The sequence below is a fragment of the Branchiostoma belcheri genome, unplaced genomic scaffold (assembly GCF_001625305.1).
Source record: "Branchiostoma belcheri isolate BF01 breed outbred unplaced genomic scaffold, Haploidv18h27 scaffold19, whole genome shotgun sequence".
Classification (NCBI taxonomy): domain Eukaryota; kingdom Metazoa; phylum Chordata; class Leptocardii; order Amphioxiformes; family Branchiostomatidae; genus Branchiostoma; species Branchiostoma belcheri.
Window position 1 is genome coordinate 578,302 of NW_017803379.1, and position 20,228 is coordinate 598,529.

At 42.8% G+C, this 20,228-nt stretch overlaps 5 protein-coding genes across 5 annotated transcripts; 2 read left to right on the forward strand and 3 right to left on the reverse strand.

The window, feature by feature from the left end:
- Positions 1-379: 379 nt before the first annotated feature.
- On the forward strand, positions 380-2,343 carry LOC109467961 (anaphase-promoting complex subunit 10-like). Its single transcript, XM_019766142.1, has 5 exons — positions 380-431; positions 687-786; positions 1,087-1,255; positions 1,608-1,750; positions 2,033-2,343. The coding sequence occupies exons 2-5, from the start codon at positions 730-732 to the stop codon at positions 2,213-2,215; spliced, it is 552 nt and encodes a 183-aa protein (XP_019621701.1). The 5' UTR covers positions 380-431; positions 687-729; the 3' UTR covers positions 2,216-2,343.
- Positions 2,344-2,521: 178 nt separating this feature from the next.
- Positions 2,522-5,351, reverse strand: LOC109467962 (uncharacterized protein CG13380-like). Its single transcript, XM_019766143.1, has 3 exons — positions 5,187-5,351; positions 3,899-4,030; positions 2,522-3,474 (listed from the first exon to the last, which is right to left on the reverse strand). Exons 1-3 carry the CDS (start codon positions 5,238-5,240, stop codon positions 3,331-3,333), a joined length of 330 nt encoding a protein of 109 aa, XP_019621702.1. The 5' UTR covers positions 5,241-5,351; the 3' UTR covers positions 2,522-3,330.
- Positions 5,352-7,026: 1,675 nt separating this feature from the next.
- LOC109467733 lies at positions 7,027-8,079 on the forward strand. The gene has a single exon (XM_019765784.1). The coding sequence runs from the start codon at positions 7,033-7,035 to the stop codon at positions 8,077-8,079; it is 1,047 nt and encodes a 348-aa protein (XP_019621343.1). The 5' UTR covers positions 7,027-7,032.
- A 227-nt stretch (positions 8,080-8,306) lies between these two features.
- On the reverse strand, positions 8,307-14,456 carry LOC109467905. Its single transcript, XM_019766029.1, has 3 exons — positions 13,563-14,456; positions 12,238-12,420; positions 8,307-9,922 (listed from the first exon to the last, which is right to left on the reverse strand). Exons 1-3 carry the CDS (start codon positions 13,683-13,685, stop codon positions 8,885-8,887), a joined length of 1,344 nt encoding a protein of 447 aa, XP_019621588.1. The 5' UTR covers positions 13,686-14,456; the 3' UTR covers positions 8,307-8,884.
- A 1,517-nt stretch (positions 14,457-15,973) lies between these two features.
- On the reverse strand, positions 15,974-19,801 carry LOC109467909 (sialidase-1-like). Its single transcript, XM_019766033.1, has 7 exons — positions 19,571-19,801; positions 19,172-19,237; positions 18,505-18,742; positions 18,040-18,290; positions 17,487-17,666; positions 16,845-17,064; positions 15,974-16,455 (listed from the first exon to the last, which is right to left on the reverse strand). Exons 1-7 carry the CDS (start codon positions 19,697-19,699, stop codon positions 16,235-16,237), a joined length of 1,305 nt encoding a protein of 434 aa, XP_019621592.1. The 5' UTR covers positions 19,700-19,801; the 3' UTR covers positions 15,974-16,234.
- Between the last annotated feature and the right edge of the window lie 427 nt (positions 19,802-20,228).

Below are 20,228 nucleotides of genomic sequence, written 5' to 3' on the forward strand. Positions count from 1 at the left end.
ATGAATGGCGGAAAAATAACGAAGGATCTCTGATAAATTTGCCTCTTAACCGACTTGCCTCTACCAGGCCTCAGAAGCGTCTGGAAAAAAAAATAGAAATTGGCCAAATAGACAGATAATATGCAGGGAGTTGGTCCGCTAAAAACTAACGGGCCCGTTACCGCTTTCTTTCGGACCAACTACTCTATTTCTACTGTTTCTAGCCTCTTCTGTGGCCTGTTAGAGACTATAGCTGCATTCTCTTACAGTTTTTTTCGCCCTCTATTTGACGGCGAAAACGCGCGCGTACAATTGGATGACGCGCAAATCAAAAACCATACATCTGCTTGGAGTTTGCGAGGAGCCCTACGAAGAGTGAGATCTCGCGAGACGAGATTTCCGGCGAGACTTGGAAGGCGGCCATTTTTGAAGGTGGGAGGGCGACTGTCCAGGTGTGTTTTGCACTTAATAATTTTCTGTTCTCGCGTAACTTTTGTTTTTGCTGATGATGTAAGAGTGTTTGAGTCTATAACGTGAGTATTCTGAATGGTTACCATTATCGCTACGCCTTTTACGCCTTCTATGTTTTGAACCAGACGTAAATCTCTGTCATTTTTTATGGTACAAAAGTTGCTGGTAAAATCATCCCTTGAAAACATGAGCATCATACAAAACTGTTTCCCTCCCATGACTTTTTCGTTGTTCAGTCTTCAATAGACACGTGAGCATACAGCTAGCCTTCAAACAGCCATGGCGACGAAGACAGACACGTCACAAGATCCGACCAAACTGGAGAGGATGGGCAAGGTTGGTCAAATTAAAAAAAAAAAATGAAAATTTTGAATAATAATAATTTCCTGATGTGATATTAAAACCATGCGTTACTATGACGATTGAGGTTATTTCAGCTGTGGGCTAGCTTGCGCAACAATATTGGAGATTTCTGGTGCATGTAGTACAGAATTCTTAGAGTATTTTTGTAAAAACTTCAAATTTGTTTGATTTAACATCTATTCTTGAATAGTCTATTAGACATAATCGCATAACATGGTATACAAACGTTATGTACAAGTATGTACACTGTATTCAATATTCTCCATATTTTAGGTCAGAGAAATAGGGGACCAAGCTGTATGGTCAGTGTCGTCATGTAAGCCAGGTTTTGGAGTTGACCAGTTGAGAGATGGGTCACTGGACACCTACTGGCAGTCAGACGGCCCACAACCACACCTGGTCAACATTCAGTTCAGGAAGAAAACTGCTGTGAAGAGTCTATGTGAGTACATACAGAACTGAAGCAGTGAAGGTACATTTATTATGTACATAGGGGCTTGATGTAAGATTTTTGTGGCACAGCTGAAAATGTTAAAATATTTGCAGGCACTTTTTACCAAGTTTATGGTATTATTTCATACCTCCTGCATTTACAGACAGGCCAAAATGGCGACCACCAAGGTCCATTTATTTTTTTGCCTGTATCAATAAATAAAAGCTCATAAATGAACTGAGTGTAGTCAGAAAACAACAGCTATGCCAAGTGCTGGAAGATCACAGCTTTTCTTAACCTGTTCCTCCAGCCCCATCTCAAGTTGTACTCTGTAGAAACATGTTGTTTTTGTTGACTACAGGTCTGTATGCAGACTACAAGTCAGACGAGAGTTACACGCCCAATAGAATCTCCATCCGTACAGGAACACACTTCCACGACCTGCAGGAGGTGGAGCAGGTGGAACTGAGCGAGCCCACAGGCTGGGTCATCATCCCCGTACAGGTAATGGTACGGTCCATGTGCAGTCTACTAGTATGTCGAATCTGTTTCAAATGAGTAGTAACTGTTATTTTTGTATCTGATTACCTGGATTGTCTAACCTTCACTCATTCACATACCTTCTGGTATTTTTGAATGATAAGCATCTGTATGTAAAACAACCTAATGCTCTTCAACCATAAGACTAATGGCTTGCTCTGCTAGGCTTGACAGAATACATAGGCTGCATTGAACTATCAATAGAAAAAGCATCAATAGATGATGCCTTATGTCACCCTTTTACAGGACAAGAGCCTGCAGCCACAGAGGACATTTATGATCCAGATCGCTGTTCTCTCCAACCATCAGAACGGACGGGACACTCACATGCGGCAGATCAAGATACATGCACCAGTAGAGGACGGACCCATGTCCAAATTCCCTAAATTCAGCTCTCTAGACTGTAAAATGCACAGCTGTATTAGATAGCAAATTTATATTATTGTTAACACTATGGTTATCACTAGGACTTTGCAATGTTCCCTATTATTAATATTATTAGCATGACAACCAAAACAGAAATTAACTTTTTGTATGAAAACCGGCAAGCAAGATGTACTTTTACTACACCAGCTGGATGATGAGTATAAATACATGATATGGGAAAGAAAATATAAAAAAAACTTGGCTAAACATTATAATTATCATAATCATCTTCATATCCAGGTACGAATTTTATCATATCAGTGCATGTATTGTGTTGTTTTCTACAATAACACAATAAATGTACAAATCTTTGGAGGAGCATGTTTTTATTGACATACTGATAACTTGTTAGTAGAAAAATAAAGAGTAGTAAGCAATGCAAATGGACTATGGCTTTGCCTAGCATTTGGAAGGTTGGGCTCAAGCAAAGACTATGAATATGGTTTTTGTACACTCACCACTACCACTGGACTAGCCCCCTACTGTAGTGACCTGTGTAGTCCAAGAGCTAAACAAATAGAGATGGCCACTGCCCCTATTACTATACACTAAAGGGTGTATAGATCTATGTGGGGGAATTAACTCTTTTTACAGATGAACACACAAAGGCAATGTAGATAACAAGCTTGACACTGAAATTATTTTCAGACATGAACCCAAGGGAGCGAGGTTGTTTCCATAACAACTAATCATAAGATGTGATCTACTGGACCTAAATGTAGTCCATTCACAACTTACTGTGACACAAGTTTTGATGACTACGACATACAGTACCTCTTTGATTGTCCACAATCTAATAAATATTGTAGATATAGGCTACTAGTACATGTATATCTGACACTTATTTACAGATGGCAGGTCAGAATGTTACACAATGTTTAGGTAAAGCTGTCTTACTACATGTAACACACTTTGTAAAGAGCAATAGAATCAAATCAAACTGGCAGAGGTACAGGAAAAGTGTACAATGTCGAGGACACTAGTAGGAAATATATACATACAGTATTACTGTACTTGTACAGCTGCTTGTATAATGTTAGAACTCCAAACAACAGAATGTGCGTAATATTAGGACACTACACATCACAGTACTTCTGTGCAGGTAGGGGCACTATAATCTAGGATGTGATGCTGCTCCTGCGACTGGTGGTGGTAGAAGGAGACTTCTGTTTCATCGCCTCCTGCAACTTGTTCCGGTGACAAGCAGGGCACAGGGCGTGGTCCATCAGGTGGATGATGTTGGGGTGGATGGGACACTCCATCTGCCAGTTAACGAGATGAGAGAAGCAATTACTCCATTTAGAAAGTTACAAAAAGTTGATTAAAAACATTTCTCACTTTTAAAAACATTTAATCCTTCACTTGACCCTGCAAAAATTTCCAAAGTCTCCCCTTCAAATGGAACAGACCAAAATCCATGTGCAGCATTACAAGAAATTTACATAGGAAATTTTGTGTCAAACTGTTGAAACAGGAACTTATTACTGTGCTGGGACAAAAGGAGGCAAACTGGGGACAAATTTTTCCATATCAAGTGGCTACCATGAGTCATGGTTTCAAACCACATTATTATGCACCTACTGTGCTGGGACAACAAGAGGCAAACTATGGCACCACCAGTACTAACTTTCTTTACATTCAAGGGGCTACCACCAATCAGACAGTGTTTCCTGGTTCCATACATACCTGCTGTGCACGACCCTCGAACAGTTTGCCGCACATCTTACACAGGACGGTGGTGGGATCACGGTTGCAGATGCAATGTGGGTCCCTCATCCTGGCAGGGTAAGTGATGATGTAGCCTCTCACCTGGGTGGGCTGAGATAAAAGGTGTCTTCTTTACTTTGTTGGTCATTTGATGTCAATGAGATCCCCTCACAGACACATTTTACTTCACTGAGACTCCCCCACTGTGGCAAAATGTTGGGCCTCAAGTAAAATGATTTTGGTCTGTGTGTTTCTAATAAAAAAAAAAGTTTCCTGCAATTGACTGTCGAAAATTTGATGTGCAAACTTATTCATGTTGGAACAAAGTTTTTGTTCTCATATAAGGTGTTACTAGTATGGGTTGCAAAGCAGAGTAAGGGCTAAGGGGTCAACTATCGGTCAAGAGTCTCATCTGGATTGACTTTGTTTTACAGAGATACCATATATATTGTTAATGTGAACATATTAGTATTACACTATTACTATGTTTTCTAATAAGTTCCTTGCAACTGGAGTCAAACATCGTAACATGTTGCAGGGACTGTCGTGTTCACTTTTGACTGGTTGTTATGGACAATCTTATATTGTCTTTTGTCTAGATGAATAATTCACAACCTGATTACCGGTTACCCAAAACTATGGCAAACGACTTTTGACTAATTTGTGTTGAACAATCCCTTTCTAACCTCCTTGGACAATCTTATTTTGTCTTTCTTTATGAATAATTCACATCCCGATTAACAGTTACTCACCACTATGGTAAAAGAAACCATGGAGGTCTCTTTTTTCTACCTCCATGAAGAAACACAACAACAAACACTCAAGTTCAAGGCTGAATATCATGTCAACTTCCAAATCCACTTTCTATGAAGTTAGAAACCTTATTTTGTAACCCACGCCCCGAGTGTTAGGGACAAATGCTAGTCCAGACCAGGCGTTTCTAATTAAAACCACTTGGGACAAAACGGATAGCTTTCCACACGTCCCGTGCCCCGTCTGTGGCACAGCGTGGCTGATCGAATTACACGATAAAGCTGGAAAAGGCACGAATAAATAACATTTGTGCAGTACCAAGGTCGTTTGTTCACATGCTAGACATTCCGTCACAAATTTGCGTACTTGGTGTTTCGGAAAATCCACGCCATGTCACACCTCTGATCACAAACAGATAAACATGTGTGAAACTTCGCGCCATGCCACGCCAAATATGCCAACGAATCCGACGAATTTATGAACTTTTCTCCCACAAAACAATACAGAACGTTACCTGTGCAGCACCACTGCTGGCCCTGGCTTGTTCTGTTCGTCCTGGCGTGTTCATGGCGCTAGAAAATCGCGTAAGAAACAGAAAACTCGGACTGATGAGAGTTGTGACGAGTTGCTCCGCCTACTGGCAACTTTCCACAAACAATTCGACCGGATGTTAAAGTACGTCATTTCCGATTACCAGAGAGCCTAAAAGCCTGTCGGGAATTTGGACCGCAAACAAACTAAATCAATTTTAGTTTGTGTAAACGTTCTTTTTTCGGCATTTATATATCTATGTAATGTGTTTGACAGTCATCATTGAGTTCAAAATAATTTTAGACCACAAACTGTATCAAACTGTACATTTGAACAAACGTATTTGAAAAACGAAACAATAAAACGTTCTTATGCGCCCCTGGACTAAAAAAAAGGCGGGAACCCGTCTCCAGAAGAATGGCACGTTGACGTGGACGTCATAGAAAACATACAGCATTTTAATCTCGAGAAGAAGAAGCATTCTAATCTTCAATATGGGCCTTGAATGGGAATACAGTATCTAGAAATTACTAGTAATATTTAATGATTAAAGCTATATTATGTAGAATTTTGACTATTCTAGAAATCTTTCTTTTACACATTTTCTTGCTCTTTACACCTACCTGACTTCATGATGACATTTGGGGATTAACATATCAACGTCGTTTCGCCGCAAATACGCGTTGGAAAACTGCGCACTCTGCGGCGCTAGCGCGGATCGCGGCCATGTTTGTTTACTTCCGACCGCGTCCGAGCATTCCCGAATCCAGCCGAACCGCTGGTCACCGTAGAACACGATATTCTCTAAAATACGGCATATGCCGGGTCACAATTTGACAACTGTCAATAGTGCAACAACAACACCTTAGACATACGTAACGTTTATACTTTTTCATATCTACAGGATTTGCCTAGTACAACAATGTAGATATTTCGTGCATTACAAAATGACAGCGATCGTTATGGCCTTCCAAACATTAGCATTTTTGGTCAGTTTATCTGTGCTTATCTTTTTTTACTGGCCAACTGGATCCCATTAGCTAATACCACAGTGTGATAGCCCACATCTTCACCTTTACATCGATACCAAAGTCCCCTGGTTAGTTTCGGACAAACGGGTTTGCCCCAACGAGAAAACCGCGACGGTGCACACATCGCGGTGACGAAATTTTAGCCCAGTTGTAGCTACCGGCGCACACCATTCTGAGTTTCCGCAACATTTTGATACATTTAGCGTAATGTCATAAACTTCGTTCCTTGGTATGAGAAACTGTATGAATGTGGTTACCACATGCAATATGATAAGTGATGATGATAACTTTCAAGTATATGCAAAAAGAGGATTTTAGATTAGGTACTGACCCTTCAAAAATTGGCAAATTTGAAGTCAATCGGCTTCGAACTCCAGCGTTCGAAAGCGTTCGAACCATGGAACCCAGACACGCGCCGGAAGTTGCCGAAGATTTCCGAACGAAAACCGTTGTTTGTTTACATTCTATTTATTGTGACACAAATAAATACGTCGGGCCTTGCGCACCTTATTCTCGCGCTGCGCTGAGTTGCCGAAAAGGCGAAATAGCGACGCTAATATGTTGAAAGTTATCGAAAATGACAATCTAGATGAGAAAATTTCAATTATTTGTATTTTCAGTTTTGGCGCGAAAATCCTACATAATATCACTTTAGATGTTCCAGAAGGGCGATCGACATTGTAACGTAAACGTTCTACACGACAGAGAACTACTTAGTATTCTGTTTTCGGTAGACTTTCAGTCAAAATCAATGAAGCAGAATCTACTGCTGGGTGACGCTGGTTAGCTAGGTCAAAGATGGACTTTATGAGTTTGATTTGCGTCTCCCTCTACGTTGCCATGGTTACGGCTGCGGGATCCGCCCAGTTCCCACATGCAGAACCATCTGTGGCCGCTGTGTGGTGCTTGACGGTCGTCATGATGGCCTCCAGTGTAGTTCTGATAACGGTGCCTGTAGTCCGTTACTTCAAACGTGCGCAAAGGGAACTGGAGGATAGACTTATGGCCCAGTTGAAAGAAACTACGGAGGTACCCGCGGGAAGAAAGGGAAGGAAAACACGCAAGCGTCTTTATACGGAGATGGAAGATCTGAAGGAGATTAGCCAACAAGTTGAAGAGGAAATGACAAGAGTAAAGGAGGAACAAGAGAAGATGCGACAGTTCTACGCTGAGAGAGAAATAGCATTGAAACAATGGATGGAAGATGAGTTGAAACATTCGATGTCTGCCGCTGCGACAAAAGCCCTACGCGACAAACATCCGGACTTTGAGAAGTGGATACAAAACAGTCTGAACGTCATGTGCTCCGGAATCAAGAAAGAAGTCCACGAAGGGAGACAGACCAAGATTGACTGCGAGAAGACTGAACTTCAAAAAATGTCGGAGCAATTTTCAGACCTCAAAACACACGTCGCATCCTTGCGTGAGATTTGTGGGCACTACAACTTGTTAGTGAAACAAATTATACAGAAGCTGTGTCGGTACAGCCGTCAGATGCGTTCTCTGGAGAACATCCTGCATCACACCGGAATTTCTTTTCCGGACATTAGTGACGACGCTGGTTTCTGGTTCAAAGGCCGCACCCGTCGCCGTATACACGAGAGGTGGTTGATTGAGGAAGCAGTGGGGACTCCTAGCGGACAAGGGCAGAAGGACAGAAACGCCATAGCCCGGGTGATGGAAATGGTGACTACCATGAAGAAACGTAATTCTGACATCAGGGAACTGATCACTGATCTCCAACTAGAGCGGGCGCGTCTGAACAGCATCAGAACTGTAGCCCATGCCTCTGTTGTTTGCACTCCTACCGACAACTCTGCTGGTAACGATAAAGTGCATTTGTAACGTTTCAAAAAGTCACCCGCCTGGTACGATGTATAAAACGTCCTTGCTTCCTTGCCTTTATGAGTTACATTTGAGACTCTAAGCACTTCTGTGGTTCTAAGACATCCTTTTTCTTTGCATTCCACCATCTTTGTTTGCCACTACCCAACAATGGTCAGGGATGTATTTTCGTCAAAGCTATTCATGGTATAAATGACATATAGAAAACAAACATCTGACAAGCTGGCAAATTGTATTCAAAGATTTGATTCATGCTTTGTTAAAACACAAAACTGTCACTCGAAATAACAAACAACTTTACGGAATGTAATATACACAGTCAATGGACAAGTCATGAATAGTAAAACAATAAAATTCTTATTGGGTTATTTGAGAGCAAGACATTCGCGTCAACTGCTCACTGATAATACAGAAAAACACACGGAACACACAGATATAAACATTTTGACAAATCAGAATCATATATAGTTTTAGATCTTAATCTGGGACAGGCATTATGCGAAAAATTTTTGGGGAATCTTTTTGCATCGTGTAACTTTTTCCTGCTTCTTTTAAAGAATCAGTCACAAACAATTTTTGCACGGCGTTTGGGAAGACCATCTTCATCTAACATTTACGTCAAGTTCATTCTTTTCTAAACAAAACTAAATATTTCAAAGTATAGTTACAGTACAAGATTTGCATCGCCCCTAGACCTGGAAGTACAACTCAGATATACTAGTATCGACTCTTTTTTTTTCGAAAGGAATTTGTACACATCTTTAACTATTGCACACTTGTAACACACATCATTAGCAGGTGCTGGTTATTCCGTACAGCTGCCTCGTCTGGCAATGTTATCGTACTTATTCCTCTCGTGTACCCACGCTAGCTTCATGATATCAATGTCTAACTCTGCGTCTTTTTCAAATTCGTAGTCCAGTCCGGGTAGTGTGAGGGACCGTGACTTTGTCTCCTTAGTGGGGAACCAGTGGTGCTGTTTGACAGGGGTGCCAGGTCTCTTGTCGCGGGGAATGAAGGCGTTTTTACTCCTGCCGACCTTCGCCGCCTCCTGCGCTCTCAGCGTGTAGTAGTCCACCATCTCTGCGTCGTCGCGATCCTCTGTGAACGGTATGACCGTCTTGACGAAGTTCTGCACCCTGACGGGGAAGTTAGCGCTCTCAGCGATCTTTAGATGAAGTGCAAGCAGAGAGGGCCTGCTCTCTTCTTCCGGAGTGAGCATGCTCAACATGTTGTGCGCTTTTCCTTTACGTGTTTGTTCAGTGCGTGTAACCCTACCACTACCTCTCCTGTCTTTCAGTCGAGCGCTGCTCAGTTCTTTTTCAGCTTCTCCGGCGTTGTTCTCGATCCTAACCGTTTCTAGAATACTCCCGTCGAAATCTTCCTGTAGCTCGCTATCCTTTTCCTCAGAACTCTCGCTGCGGTGTCGACGTTTCTTCTGGGACGCTTTTTTTGAGTCCTCATCTCCTCTTGACGTCACATCAGACGCGGCGCTGGACACCTGGTCTAAGGACGTCTTCGGGCGCGTCGGTCGGCCGGCGTCGGCATTCTCCGTCGACATCGACGACGTCCTCGACCGGAGCTCAAACGACGTCGCCGGGCGGATTCTCGTCTGCCGCGCCAGGTTTTCGTTGACGTCCTCAACGCTCAGCCTCCGACTTCGGCCCAAAGCGGGCGGGGGACTGGGTTGCGTTCTCAGGTTGGGAACCGACATCCGTCCTTGGCTGCTGACTTTCACTGGAAGGTCGGGAGAGGGCGCTTCGGTGGCGAAGGAAACAGGCCTTGGCGGTGCTGACTTGGTGCGCATCTTTGGCGGGGCACTGTTGATTCTACGACTTGTGACCTGGAATTGAAAAAAAAAGATGTTCATGAATCGTGTCATCTTTTAGCATGTCTTTATGATGTTTCAAACGCAACATTGCCAACTCAAAGTTGAAAACAACCAAACAACACAGTAACATCTGAGTACACACTCCGTCTGTATCAGTCAATATTTTCCGAACCCCCTGTACTGTATTATTCCTTTACTTCTCTAGTTAGCTGACAAACTTAACAGGTAAATATGTTCAGCTAAGTATAGGCGATTGTGGTTGGCAAGTAAATCAATTAAGAGTACAAGGAACAATGGCACTTCAAAGTCTGAAAACAAAAAGCAACATATTGAATAATCCATTAAGAATTCAGCGAAAAACTCAGCTCTATTTCCGTGCCTTCACCAACAATTAGTCGAATCTGAATGAAAAACAACCAAACACACTAACTCCTCGGCAACGGTTCAGTCTTGGATAAGAGGCGTCTTATCTACTCAGAAATAACCCTCACAATTAGCACCATTAGGAACCAATGGCCCGTACACCAGTCCCTGGACTACTCTCTACAACTTTCGCATGTTTTCACTCCAACAAGTGGTCACAATTAAAAGAGGATTATATAGGATATAACAAGCTGATTCCATGCTAATTGGTTTCTTAATGCTCTTTTAAGGCCTTGCCCCAGATTTGAACCACTTTCCACTGGCTATACGAGTGGAGAACTAGGCAGATTGCACACGATCGGTTGTAGGTAAAGCAAAGATGCGCGAATGTAACGAAAATAAAGGTCCGGATCCTTTGACTACGGTATGAAAAATCGTACCGTTTTGATGGTATGATGAATCTTAGACTAACTTCAACAATATCCTTAAAGAGCCCGTGACGTTTGGGGAAGACGGAGAGAAATACTAGTATCATTCCACAAAGCTCAAGCTACTAGTGTCAAACTTGCACGTAAGCATCCGTGGTGCCCTACCTATTAACCGTGAGAGAAGCTTGTAGCTGGAAGTCTTGTTTTACCACTCAAGATGTTCTAAGCCAAACGGCAAATACGGGCCACTTTAAGCAAGGACATGTGTGCTACTTTTGGGAAGTCTCCAACAATGGTCAGGAAGTCGTCCCTCCTTTTTCTAAAGGAGGCGTCACTGCTGTGGTTTTAATTGGGTGTATTTTTGGCGAAAAGTCGCCATTTGAGGTGAATAGCGTGGAAGGGAAGGAAAGTTTAGTCAAACATGGAGGCAGTTACGGTTTGTGGAGAGGAACAAGGCGCCATGTCAACTCTAGCTGTGGCGTATTGTCCGCCGCAGACAGCTCACTCACAGATGTGTGGAGAAGGGGTGGCACTGAGAACACATTCGTCCTCTAGTCCATCGTTCATTCAATTCAGTCTTCAATACTGTAGAAGATGGTTTGTTTAGCTGTAATAGGAAACACTATTTGCTTTGAAGCTAAGGAAAGAGAAATTTGGGTCATTCAGAGACTTAGTAATGATATGGTGTAGCTTGACAATAACTGAATTTTTGCCACACACCTAGCTGACTCTGTCCTCTGGCATTCGAGTACTAGTAGTTGTACTACATCTGCACATTGCAGCTTCCTCTTACACTTGTTCTTAACATTCTAGCGTGTCCGATATTACAGTGTGTCGTTTAGTTTTCCAGTGGCCTTTCGAGTTACTAATGCAGTAGAAGTGGTGCTTGAGACATGACCCTTGCCCGACTTTCTGGGTTGTTTGAACATGTGGAAAAATACGACACCTACTCAGTAAACAAAACACACTTTCCCGCCCGACCCGTCCCTCTGTCGGTACTATTTATAACGCAAAGTGTGTATAGGCAAGCGTCGGTTACAGAATTTTGTTCGAACATGGTGCTTGAATGTTTGCTTTGAGTATGATATCTTGGAGAAGAAAAACTTTTAGAAACGTGGTCAATAAGAACAAGTACTAAACTCGGTCTGCTAAAAGAAAAAAAAAACCCGGACAGCTATCTTAACGATAATCCTCGGGGATCCCAAGAAGCGTACCTTTGCACCACACCTCTGCATACATTTTTACTTTTATACTTTGCTTCCACGCAAAGGCTCTACTGAATTAAAACATTTCGTGTGTTTTTGTTGTATGATCAATCATACTTTTGACATTACAATTTACGAGGTGCCACATCTAGCTAGGATAGGTGAATATTTCGACGGTAGGGGCTTGTCATTTTCAGTACCGTTCTTGTGGAGTGCCCTTAAAAAGACGTAAATCAAATGCGCGTGAGTTGTAACCGGTTGACTACGTGACGTTGGTTTCTTTAATTTTTAACAATGAAGTACTGGAAAAACAACGAAGGGGGGCACTGACCTTCTGTAACATGTCGTCCTCCTCGGTGAGAGTGGTGTTGAACTGGTAGCCGGACTTGGCCCGGAGTTTCTTCTCGGTCTCCTTGTCTCCCTTCAGCCGGGCGTACTGCAGCTCGGACCGCTTCAGCCGCAGGCGGAACCTGTTCAGGACAACTCTCTGTTCCGCAGTTATACGTGTTACCACCTGGAATTAAAAGAAAAACATGAAATGTATTCCAATGTCATCTTGAATAATGAAGAAAAATTGATATCTTCATTTGCGGCAAGATTGAAAAATCATATATAAAAATCATACATTTTACTTGACCACACCTTTAAGAAAAAAAAACATACATAAAACACTGGCATGGCAAATGTTTTTGAAAAAAAAAAGGATCATATGAATGAATGATGACCTTTATTGTACATTTTTGTCACACTGAGCTAAGTGCAGGTCACAACAAAACACGATGCACGTACGGATACAGTTAACATATGTACTAGTGCAATATACAAGAAACATCGTTTCCCTTTGGTTTTGATTTTTGAAAAAAAAATTGCACGGGTACGTAATGTTGTTCATTTTCTCAGTTCCAACTAAAACCTTTCCTACAGAAGAGAGTAAACACTGAACACATTCCTCCTGGCCTACAGATAAAGTCCACCTGACTGTAGGACCGCGCCAAACACTGTAATCTGACGTGATCGGTGATAACAGACATACCGCCGTGGTCAACAGTAGTTAATTACTGTCCAACTGTCGCTATCTCAGAGAGTCTGCATTGCAGCCGTGCAGTACCGTTACCGGTAGTCGCCAGTTTGTCCAACAACATCGTAGAGATCGGGATATTTACTGATTAATTAGCGAGGGTGAAAATGCATTTCTGGGTGTTATATTATCTCACTTATTACACCACTGTTGAACTATGCCCCGACTGTTAAGTTTTATAGAGGAAACGTTGTATTGTGTGCATAACAGGCCAGGGCATTGACGTTGGAGTAAGGGGCTCTAAAACTGCTTTCTTATCATATAATAGCTTAGAATGTCAGCATGGACTTTATAACCAATCTGATCCGCCATTTCATTCAATCCCACGCTGACTGTTAGCTCTGCCGTGAGAGAACAACGCAGATAAAACCTCTAGTAAATGAGAACCTCGAATATGCCAGTCTCAGCATACCGTGATTTGCTAATCTCCAAGCAGATTCTTTGGTTCAAGGTGAGTCTATATTGGCCTCCAGTAACTATTGGCCACCATTACCCCTTTGCCCCACAAAATCTGCTTGGAGATTACACATTTGCTACAAGTTCTACACATTACCAGTTACACTTTGTAAAACACCCACCTGTTTCTCCATTTTGTTGAGCATGGCCAGCCGCCGGTCTAACAACATGTCCTCCTTCATGTTAGCCGAGTAGACCGCCGGCGATCTCTCACTGATGTCTCCCTTTTTCTTATCGTCCCCCATCTTGTTTTCACTCACGGTAAGGCTCAAAACGTCAAAGTATCGCGATCATCCGGTGAATACTTGTTGCGATAGGTTTGTTTGTCTGATGTATATTAATACTGCATCTTGTTGGCAAGGGCAGCTTTACGATACAGTTACTTCCTTGTGCTATAAAGGTTCCACTTGAGGTTTGGTAGAGAACAGAGTAGCGTGCAGTAATCTTCGGCGTCGTCATGAGCGATAGAAATCTTTCCACGACGTTTGGCGAAGTCGTGTATAGAATTAACCACCCGGCTTTTCCACCGGCCGCTCTCCTTCTTTGGTCCTTTCAGGAACGCCAGACATCAAAGGCAGTTGGGCAAATTGCACAAAGTCACTTTTGAATATACGACGGACTCACCCTGGAGACGTAACCACACCGCATGCCGCGTTGTCGACAGTTAGCCAGCGGTGATCACACCCGGGGGTTCACGGCCAACGTTGCTATGGCCTTTGTTAGTAGGGCTCGCAAGCTAGGACACATTGGGTATCGCTATGACGGTTTGCCCGCCATGATACGTGCGGAGAGAAGGAACAGTCTTCATGTCTTCACTCACGTTCTGTGTCCGTCCCTACAAGCTTAGTCCGTGTGTGGCAGAGCCCACACTTCCAACGTATTGTCGTCAGGAACATTGTTTAGGCCGGGATCCATGCAGGTGTTTGCCTGTATTTGTCGTCACGTCACATTGCGACCAATGGGAGCACGGCCACTGGACAAATTCTCAAACAACTGGTGAAAAGTTGTCGCGGGGATGGTCTCAAGACGACAAGTGGATTTCTATACAAAGTCTATACCACACTGTAGCCACGTCACAGCTCTGTATCAATAGTACAAGAAAAGTGACTACGATTTTGTAGAAAAACAAACGAACCATTAGTCATAGTCAAAGCCCAGGTCCACCACATAGGGTCGTCAGAGTTGCATGTTGCAAAGTTATTTTCAAAATAACGACAGCAGGTTTTTGGCTCACAAAACAAGGACTTAATACCCCGTTTTTAACAATTTTTGCGGATGACAACACCGTCGGATCGGTAGATGACTGTACTTACGTTACCACAACAGCCGTAGTAGAGAATAAATGGTTAACAATCGCGCCTGTCTAACTGGTTACACAGCTGTTTCTGAACAACCTGAACAAAAAAGCGCGCGTCTGTTTTCAGCAACAAAATGACCGGTTACTGCGTGTTTCAAGAAAACTGGGTCGACATGTACGTTAGACATAAGCCACGTACGCCGACGTTTTGTTGTCACAGTATTTCTTCAAATCTTTTCTAAATCCGATAAACGTCCTCTAATCGCTACCTGATTACGTCCAAACGGGAGTAAAAACAGTCTAACCGGATTCATGTGAAAAGGACACATGCAGACGGCTCTAGTGCTCTTTGTTAAGGTAGGAGACAATACAAGACGACTTTCCACGCGAGTCTACCCGCCTCAGGGCCGGTCAACATGGGTCAACAGTTCTGTTATTCACCGAGAGCCTTTCGTTTTCTACATGCCGCATCGGCATCACCGAGAAACCCTTGCCGTCATGACACCATATAGGGCACATAGGCGAACCTTAGCGTGCACGGGAGCACCTAAAACAACAAACTATCACCTGTATGTTTTGTCATTACGAAAATACTTGTAACAATTGTATATGCGTAAATAACTACTAATTGCAACACTTGTTGGTAACACATCCATATCTTTTAGAACCCTTCTGGGTTTGGTTTGGATCAGACGCTAACTTTTGAGACGATGTCGCTAAGCCTATTCTACCGAGAACCTATTTGCCAAGCCAACAGGTGAAACGCAAATATCCAGTCTCAGTCGCACCGCATGTTTGAACAAGACCACAGCGTGCCCGCCCGTAGCCCTGCGAGGAAGGAATGCCTTTTCTTCTCCCCGCTATTGTGAGGAAAGAGAGCATGGCGAGCCTTCAACACCGGGAGACTCAACCCTCATTTCTTAGTCATTTATAATCCGTGGTGTTTGTGGTGTGTGGGGAGTTGAACGGTGTTTGTTTGGGTAATATCGCCAAGGCCGCCTGAGCGGAGGTCGGACTTTGCGCCTTGAGCGCGTGCTTGTCATACAAGGCGGAACCACTCACAGTCAGATTAAGCCTCTAACACGGACACAGTTTTCCGTAAACAAGGGTAAACAAGGAAAAACACGCACATTTCGGTACATTTGTATGAAGTGCCTGGTCATACATTTCTGTGAACCCAATGTCGGGTCACAGAAATAACCTAATATTAAAAATTGAGAAGACCTCTTCTGGGAAATGGAGATGTTTTATTGATATCCGTTCATTTCCTTCTTGTTCTGACAATCATAAATCATTAAGCAATAACCCAACGTATTCTTAAAAGCAGTAACGCAAATGTCGTGAAACGTCTTAAGGGAGTTTTTGCTGAGACTTTTTCCCTCCAAGGCTATATATCTAAAATACCCTCGAACTGTTTCTTTATTGTTTTTCAAACATATCAACACGAATCTGTACAAGTTGGCCAGTACATACATATTTAGTGATTCTTACATCACATTATGTATCCTCACGACCCTGCTCCATGGATATCTTTATTTTAGTGAGAGCTATTTCATCCACTGGGCCTGTTTTTCCTCTTTCATACATGATGTAGAGATGACTTTTGTCACCTGGGAGCATCATGAGTGTGGAGTAGCCTGCCCAGTCGGCCCAGATCTGTTTCTCTGAGCTCCAAGTCTTCCCGTGGTCGTAACTCCATCTGATGTACAAGTTCCGACCTAGAAGTAAAAAGCCAAGAACCAATGCAAGACAATAAATTTGCGTAGACCTTTTGTAGATTCTTCAAAACAGTACTTTGCCCACAGTAAAGCTATTTACGCCTGAGATGAAAGTATTGTTTTGGGGTGGCCCTGCTTAAGTGTGTGTGTGTATGTTTGGGTTCCAGAGTGGTAATGGTTGCTAGAGAGTGGGAGATGGTTTGGACAGTTGGTTTATGGAAAGGTCATAGCATGAATTGTGCAAGAATTCAGCAAGTGTTAAATAAAATACCAATTAGATATAATTACTATATAATATCACACAAGTCCCTGTACAGTTCCAAAATATTCACTATTTCCCAGAGGTCTGTAATATCCAACTTCTTGTCTTACATTGTGAGGGTACCCACGTTTTGTGTCATGTTTGGGTCCTGAGTAGAACAAGGTTCCATCGTGGTACCACAGCCCTGATGTGATCCTGGGTTCTATGAGCGCTCCGTCCAAGTACGTGTGCTCCTGCGGTAGCGTTTCTCCACCATCAAAGCTCCGCATGACAATCTTGCAGTGCTGTTTGTAAACCTTTTCATTCCGGGCAACCACGTATAGGGACCCATCGGGTAACTCCACCAGCTACATAGAGTAAACAGGAATATATGAAAGCAAGTAATGCATTAATGTTGTTGCTCCTGAAATTGAGATTTTAAAGTCTAATAGGATATTTAGCTGGTTCACGCATTGTTGTAATCTTTACATTTATGTGTCCTGAGTACATCTGTACTAGCATTTGTTGAACATTTTGCTTGAATAGTCTCAATCAATTGCTTTTATGGCACCCTTGATCATTTAAAACATACGTATATCAAAATCGTTAATGCCATTATGTTGAAACTTTGCTCAAAAAATCAAACATCAAACAAGGAGATTAACAGATCAAAAGACCATCTATTCAAGTACATACATTCCCATTTACGTTGGAGTTAAATTCAAGCAATAACAGAATACATTTCTCGGTACTTATTACAACCCCCTTCTAGCTAGATCTGTTAGCTTACCTGGCATTCGTCAGGGTCAAAGTCTCCGTCCGTGCCGTTAGTGAACGGTATACTCGGCACGAAGGCACCACGTCTCCACGTCATGCCGTGATCATCACTCAGCAGCAGCACCAGGCCTTTCCCATGGTGGAAACCGTGTCCGCACACAACCAGTCTGCCCTTAGCTGGCTCATGCTTTTTCTGAACAGTAGTGCAGATTAAGGATATGAATCTTTTCCCTGCAGTATTCCAATAATACATACAGCTAATGCTCTTCCACTAAATATCAAGGACAAAATCAGATGAAAAATCTCTAGAATTCAGTATTTTGAATAAATACAAGCAGCTATCCCGTAGTAAAATCCATACTGACTCTATGGGTAGGAATAGAGAAAATCTAATGTTAACTGATATAAACAGATACCTTGTAAAGTTCTATCCATTTTCTCAACCAGATGTTTCACTGCAAAAAAACTGTGTAGCTTATACAGTGTATCTAACAACCTCAGTGAAATTCAGCCTGCAGGGCGATTTGAGCTTCTCGTGAATAAACAATGGTTCAAAGTTTGTTTACCTGGATGCCGTACCCTGGGCCTGGGTAGGCAGCGTAATCCTTCCCTACCATGTCAGTGATATTTCTCGGCCTGCCCCACGTGATGCCGTCATCTGTACTGTTCATCAGCATCATGGATATCAGCGGGCAGAACTCGCAATACGCGTACATCAGGAAGACAGTTCGAGTTGTGTCGTCAACAAAAACAGTTCCTAGATACGAGCTTATTCCTTTGTCATACAAAATCCGCTGTGCAGGTGACCACATTTCACCTTTGAAGGAAAGAGAGTGATACTTCGGTTGAAAAAAAATCATAGAATGACGTATACCCATGTGAACAGTTTAGTCAACGGATCGCCAATAAATTAGAAGTCCTGAAAATGTGCTCTTATGCACAGACTATGAATCCTTGGCATTACTGTGTCACCGATAAAACATAAATAGTCATGAAGCAGTGACACCAAAACAAGAAACAAATGTTCAAGCAGCTTGTATCACCTCTGTCTGTAGATCTCCTCACAGAAAATATCTTTGGATGTGTGTCTCCTTCTGGCTTTCTCCTCCCTTCCACCATGGCGACCAGGTTTCCCTCAGGAGTGTAGGTCAGGACAGGTATCCGGTACAGGGGGATCTCTCCTTTCCTCGGGCTCGTCCACAGTACAGTGTCAGCTACTGTCTGTAGAGTAATGCCGACCTGTGGTCCTGGCTGTGTATCATCATTGACCTGTAGGTATAATGTATGATGTTAAACACATTCAGTCACTAGTGTTACAGAAGGCTGACCGACTTTCAAATGTAAAGGCCTTTTGTTTTTGATGCAATTTGTCTCCAGTATTTCTCTGTCCTTGGTGCTGAACACCATCCACACACTAACATGTCTGTCCCTGGTGCTGAACACCATTCACACACAAGTGAACTTACCTGTCCCTGGTACTGAACACCATCCACACACAGGCAAACATACCTGTTCTTGGTGCTGAACACCATCCACACATGGATAAGCACAACTGTCCTTGGTGCTGAACACTATCCACAGACGTGTTGACCATATGTGACATAAGTCACATATTGTAGCAAAAGATAATATGTGAATAACCAACCATTATGTTGTATGTAGTTCACCATGTGTATGAAGAGTATGTAACATACTTACGTGTGGATTACGGGAATAATCTTGCCCCATAGACCCTTCAGCCAGCTGGACGTCAGGATTGATTGCCTACATGAAGAAGGCAGTTTAGTATGAACTGTTAAATATGTAACTTACCTGACCATCGGCACATGAATGTCTTTGACCTTGCATTAGTTACTGTCTGCCATGTCTAGAAAAACATTTCCCGTCTTTATGTGATTGATATCGATATGCTACATGGCAGCTTTTTGTATTAGAGTTGTAAACGTTAACGATAGCTCCACCTCAGACTAAACTGACATTAGCTATGGACTCCATGTAGCCACGGTGGATGCCCATAAAACATGCTCAGTGTGACATTAAATTAAGTTCCAAGACCCACAGTTCAGTGGAGGCATTTGAGAGAAACTGTGAATTTACCATTTGGTAGTTCTGGAGAGTCTTGCTGGCAATCCACCATGCCAGGATGGCTATGACGAAGAGTGGAGCCAGAAGCACCAGCCTCGACCTCCCTGACAAGAGGGGCCATGTTCTCTTAGGGGCGGTCATTGCAGGTAATGTCTGACACCGTCATACCGTACGGTCAAATGTCTTCTAGTAGCAGTACCTGGCTGAAGAAAAGGGAGATAATGTCATGGAAGCGTTCATCTTCTCCGTGAGTGGGTCACCTTGTTGAGTAATATCTATGATACATAGTTCACTAGCCATATTTTTTTTATATCACATCTCTTTTCTAAGCCCGTAAGCCCGTTTTAACTATATCAAGTGGTATTACCTCAATATCCGTTGGTATTTGTCGTCAAAACCAGCTCACGTTCACGTTTGCCCCCCCCCCCTTCAACGACAAGATTGGCACCTGACGGCCGTAAAATTACACCTTAAGGTCATAAAATTCAGTTTGAAAACATCCAACCTTGATTCCCGGATTGCAGCTTGCTGATTTTGGACATGAAATGCTGTTTTCTTTCGATATCTGGGACTGGAAACGTTTCTTCCGGGTACGTGTAAACAGTCCTGTTTACGGTCGCTCAAGGACGTGCACTTTGAACCCTGAACCTTCACCGCTTTTATAATCAAG

Excerpts from the sequence above, each read along its gene's own strand:
- LOC109467962 (XM_019766143.1), bottom strand. The coding sequence starts at position 5,240 with ATGAACACGCCAGGACGAACAGAACAAGCCAGGGCCAGCAGTGGTGCT. Across the intron at positions 4,031-5,186 it reads CCAGCAGTGGTGCTGCACAG|CCCACCCAGGTGAGAGGCTA; the intron begins GTAACGTTCTGT and ends CTTTTATCTCAG. Across the intron at positions 3,475-3,898 it reads TCGAGGGTCGTGCACAGCAG|ATGGAGTGTCCCATCCACCC; the intron begins GTATGTATGGAA and ends GTTAACTGGCAG.
- LOC109467905 (XM_019766029.1), bottom strand. The coding sequence starts at position 13,685 with ATGGGGGACGATAAGAAAAAGGGAGACATCAGTGAGAGATCGCCGGCG. Across the intron at positions 12,421-13,562 it reads TCAACAAAATGGAGAAACAG|GTGGTAACACGTATAACTGC; the intron begins GTGGGTGTTTTA and ends TTTTAATTCCAG. Across the intron at positions 9,923-12,237 it reads AGGACGACATGTTACAGAAG|GTCACAAGTCGTAGAATCAA; the intron begins GTCAGTGCCCCC and ends TTTCAATTCCAG.
- LOC109467909 (XM_019766033.1), bottom strand. The coding sequence starts at position 19,699 with ATGACCGCCCCTAAGAGAACATGGCCCCTCTTGTCAGGGAGGTCGAGG. Across the intron at positions 17,065-17,486 it reads TTGACCCTGACGAATGCCAG|CTGGTGGAGTTACCCGATGG; the intron begins GTAAGCTAACAG and ends TACTCTATGTAG. Across the intron at positions 16,456-16,844 it reads ACCCAAACATGACACAAAAC|GTCGGAACTTGTACATCAGA; the intron begins GTGGGTACCCTC and ends TTTTACTTCTAG.
- LOC109467733 (XM_019765784.1), top strand. The coding sequence starts at position 7,033 with ATGGACTTTATGAGTTTGATTTGCGTCTCCCTCTACGTTGCCATGGTT.
- LOC109467961 (XM_019766142.1), top strand. The coding sequence starts at position 730 with ATGGCGACGAAGACAGACACGTCACAAGATCCGACCAAACTGGAGAGG. Across the intron at positions 1,256-1,607 it reads AACTGCTGTGAAGAGTCTAT|GTCTGTATGCAGACTACAAG; the intron begins GTGAGTACATAC and ends TGTTGACTACAG. Across the intron at positions 1,751-2,032 it reads GGGTCATCATCCCCGTACAG|GACAAGAGCCTGCAGCCACA; the intron begins GTAATGGTACGG and ends ACCCTTTTACAG.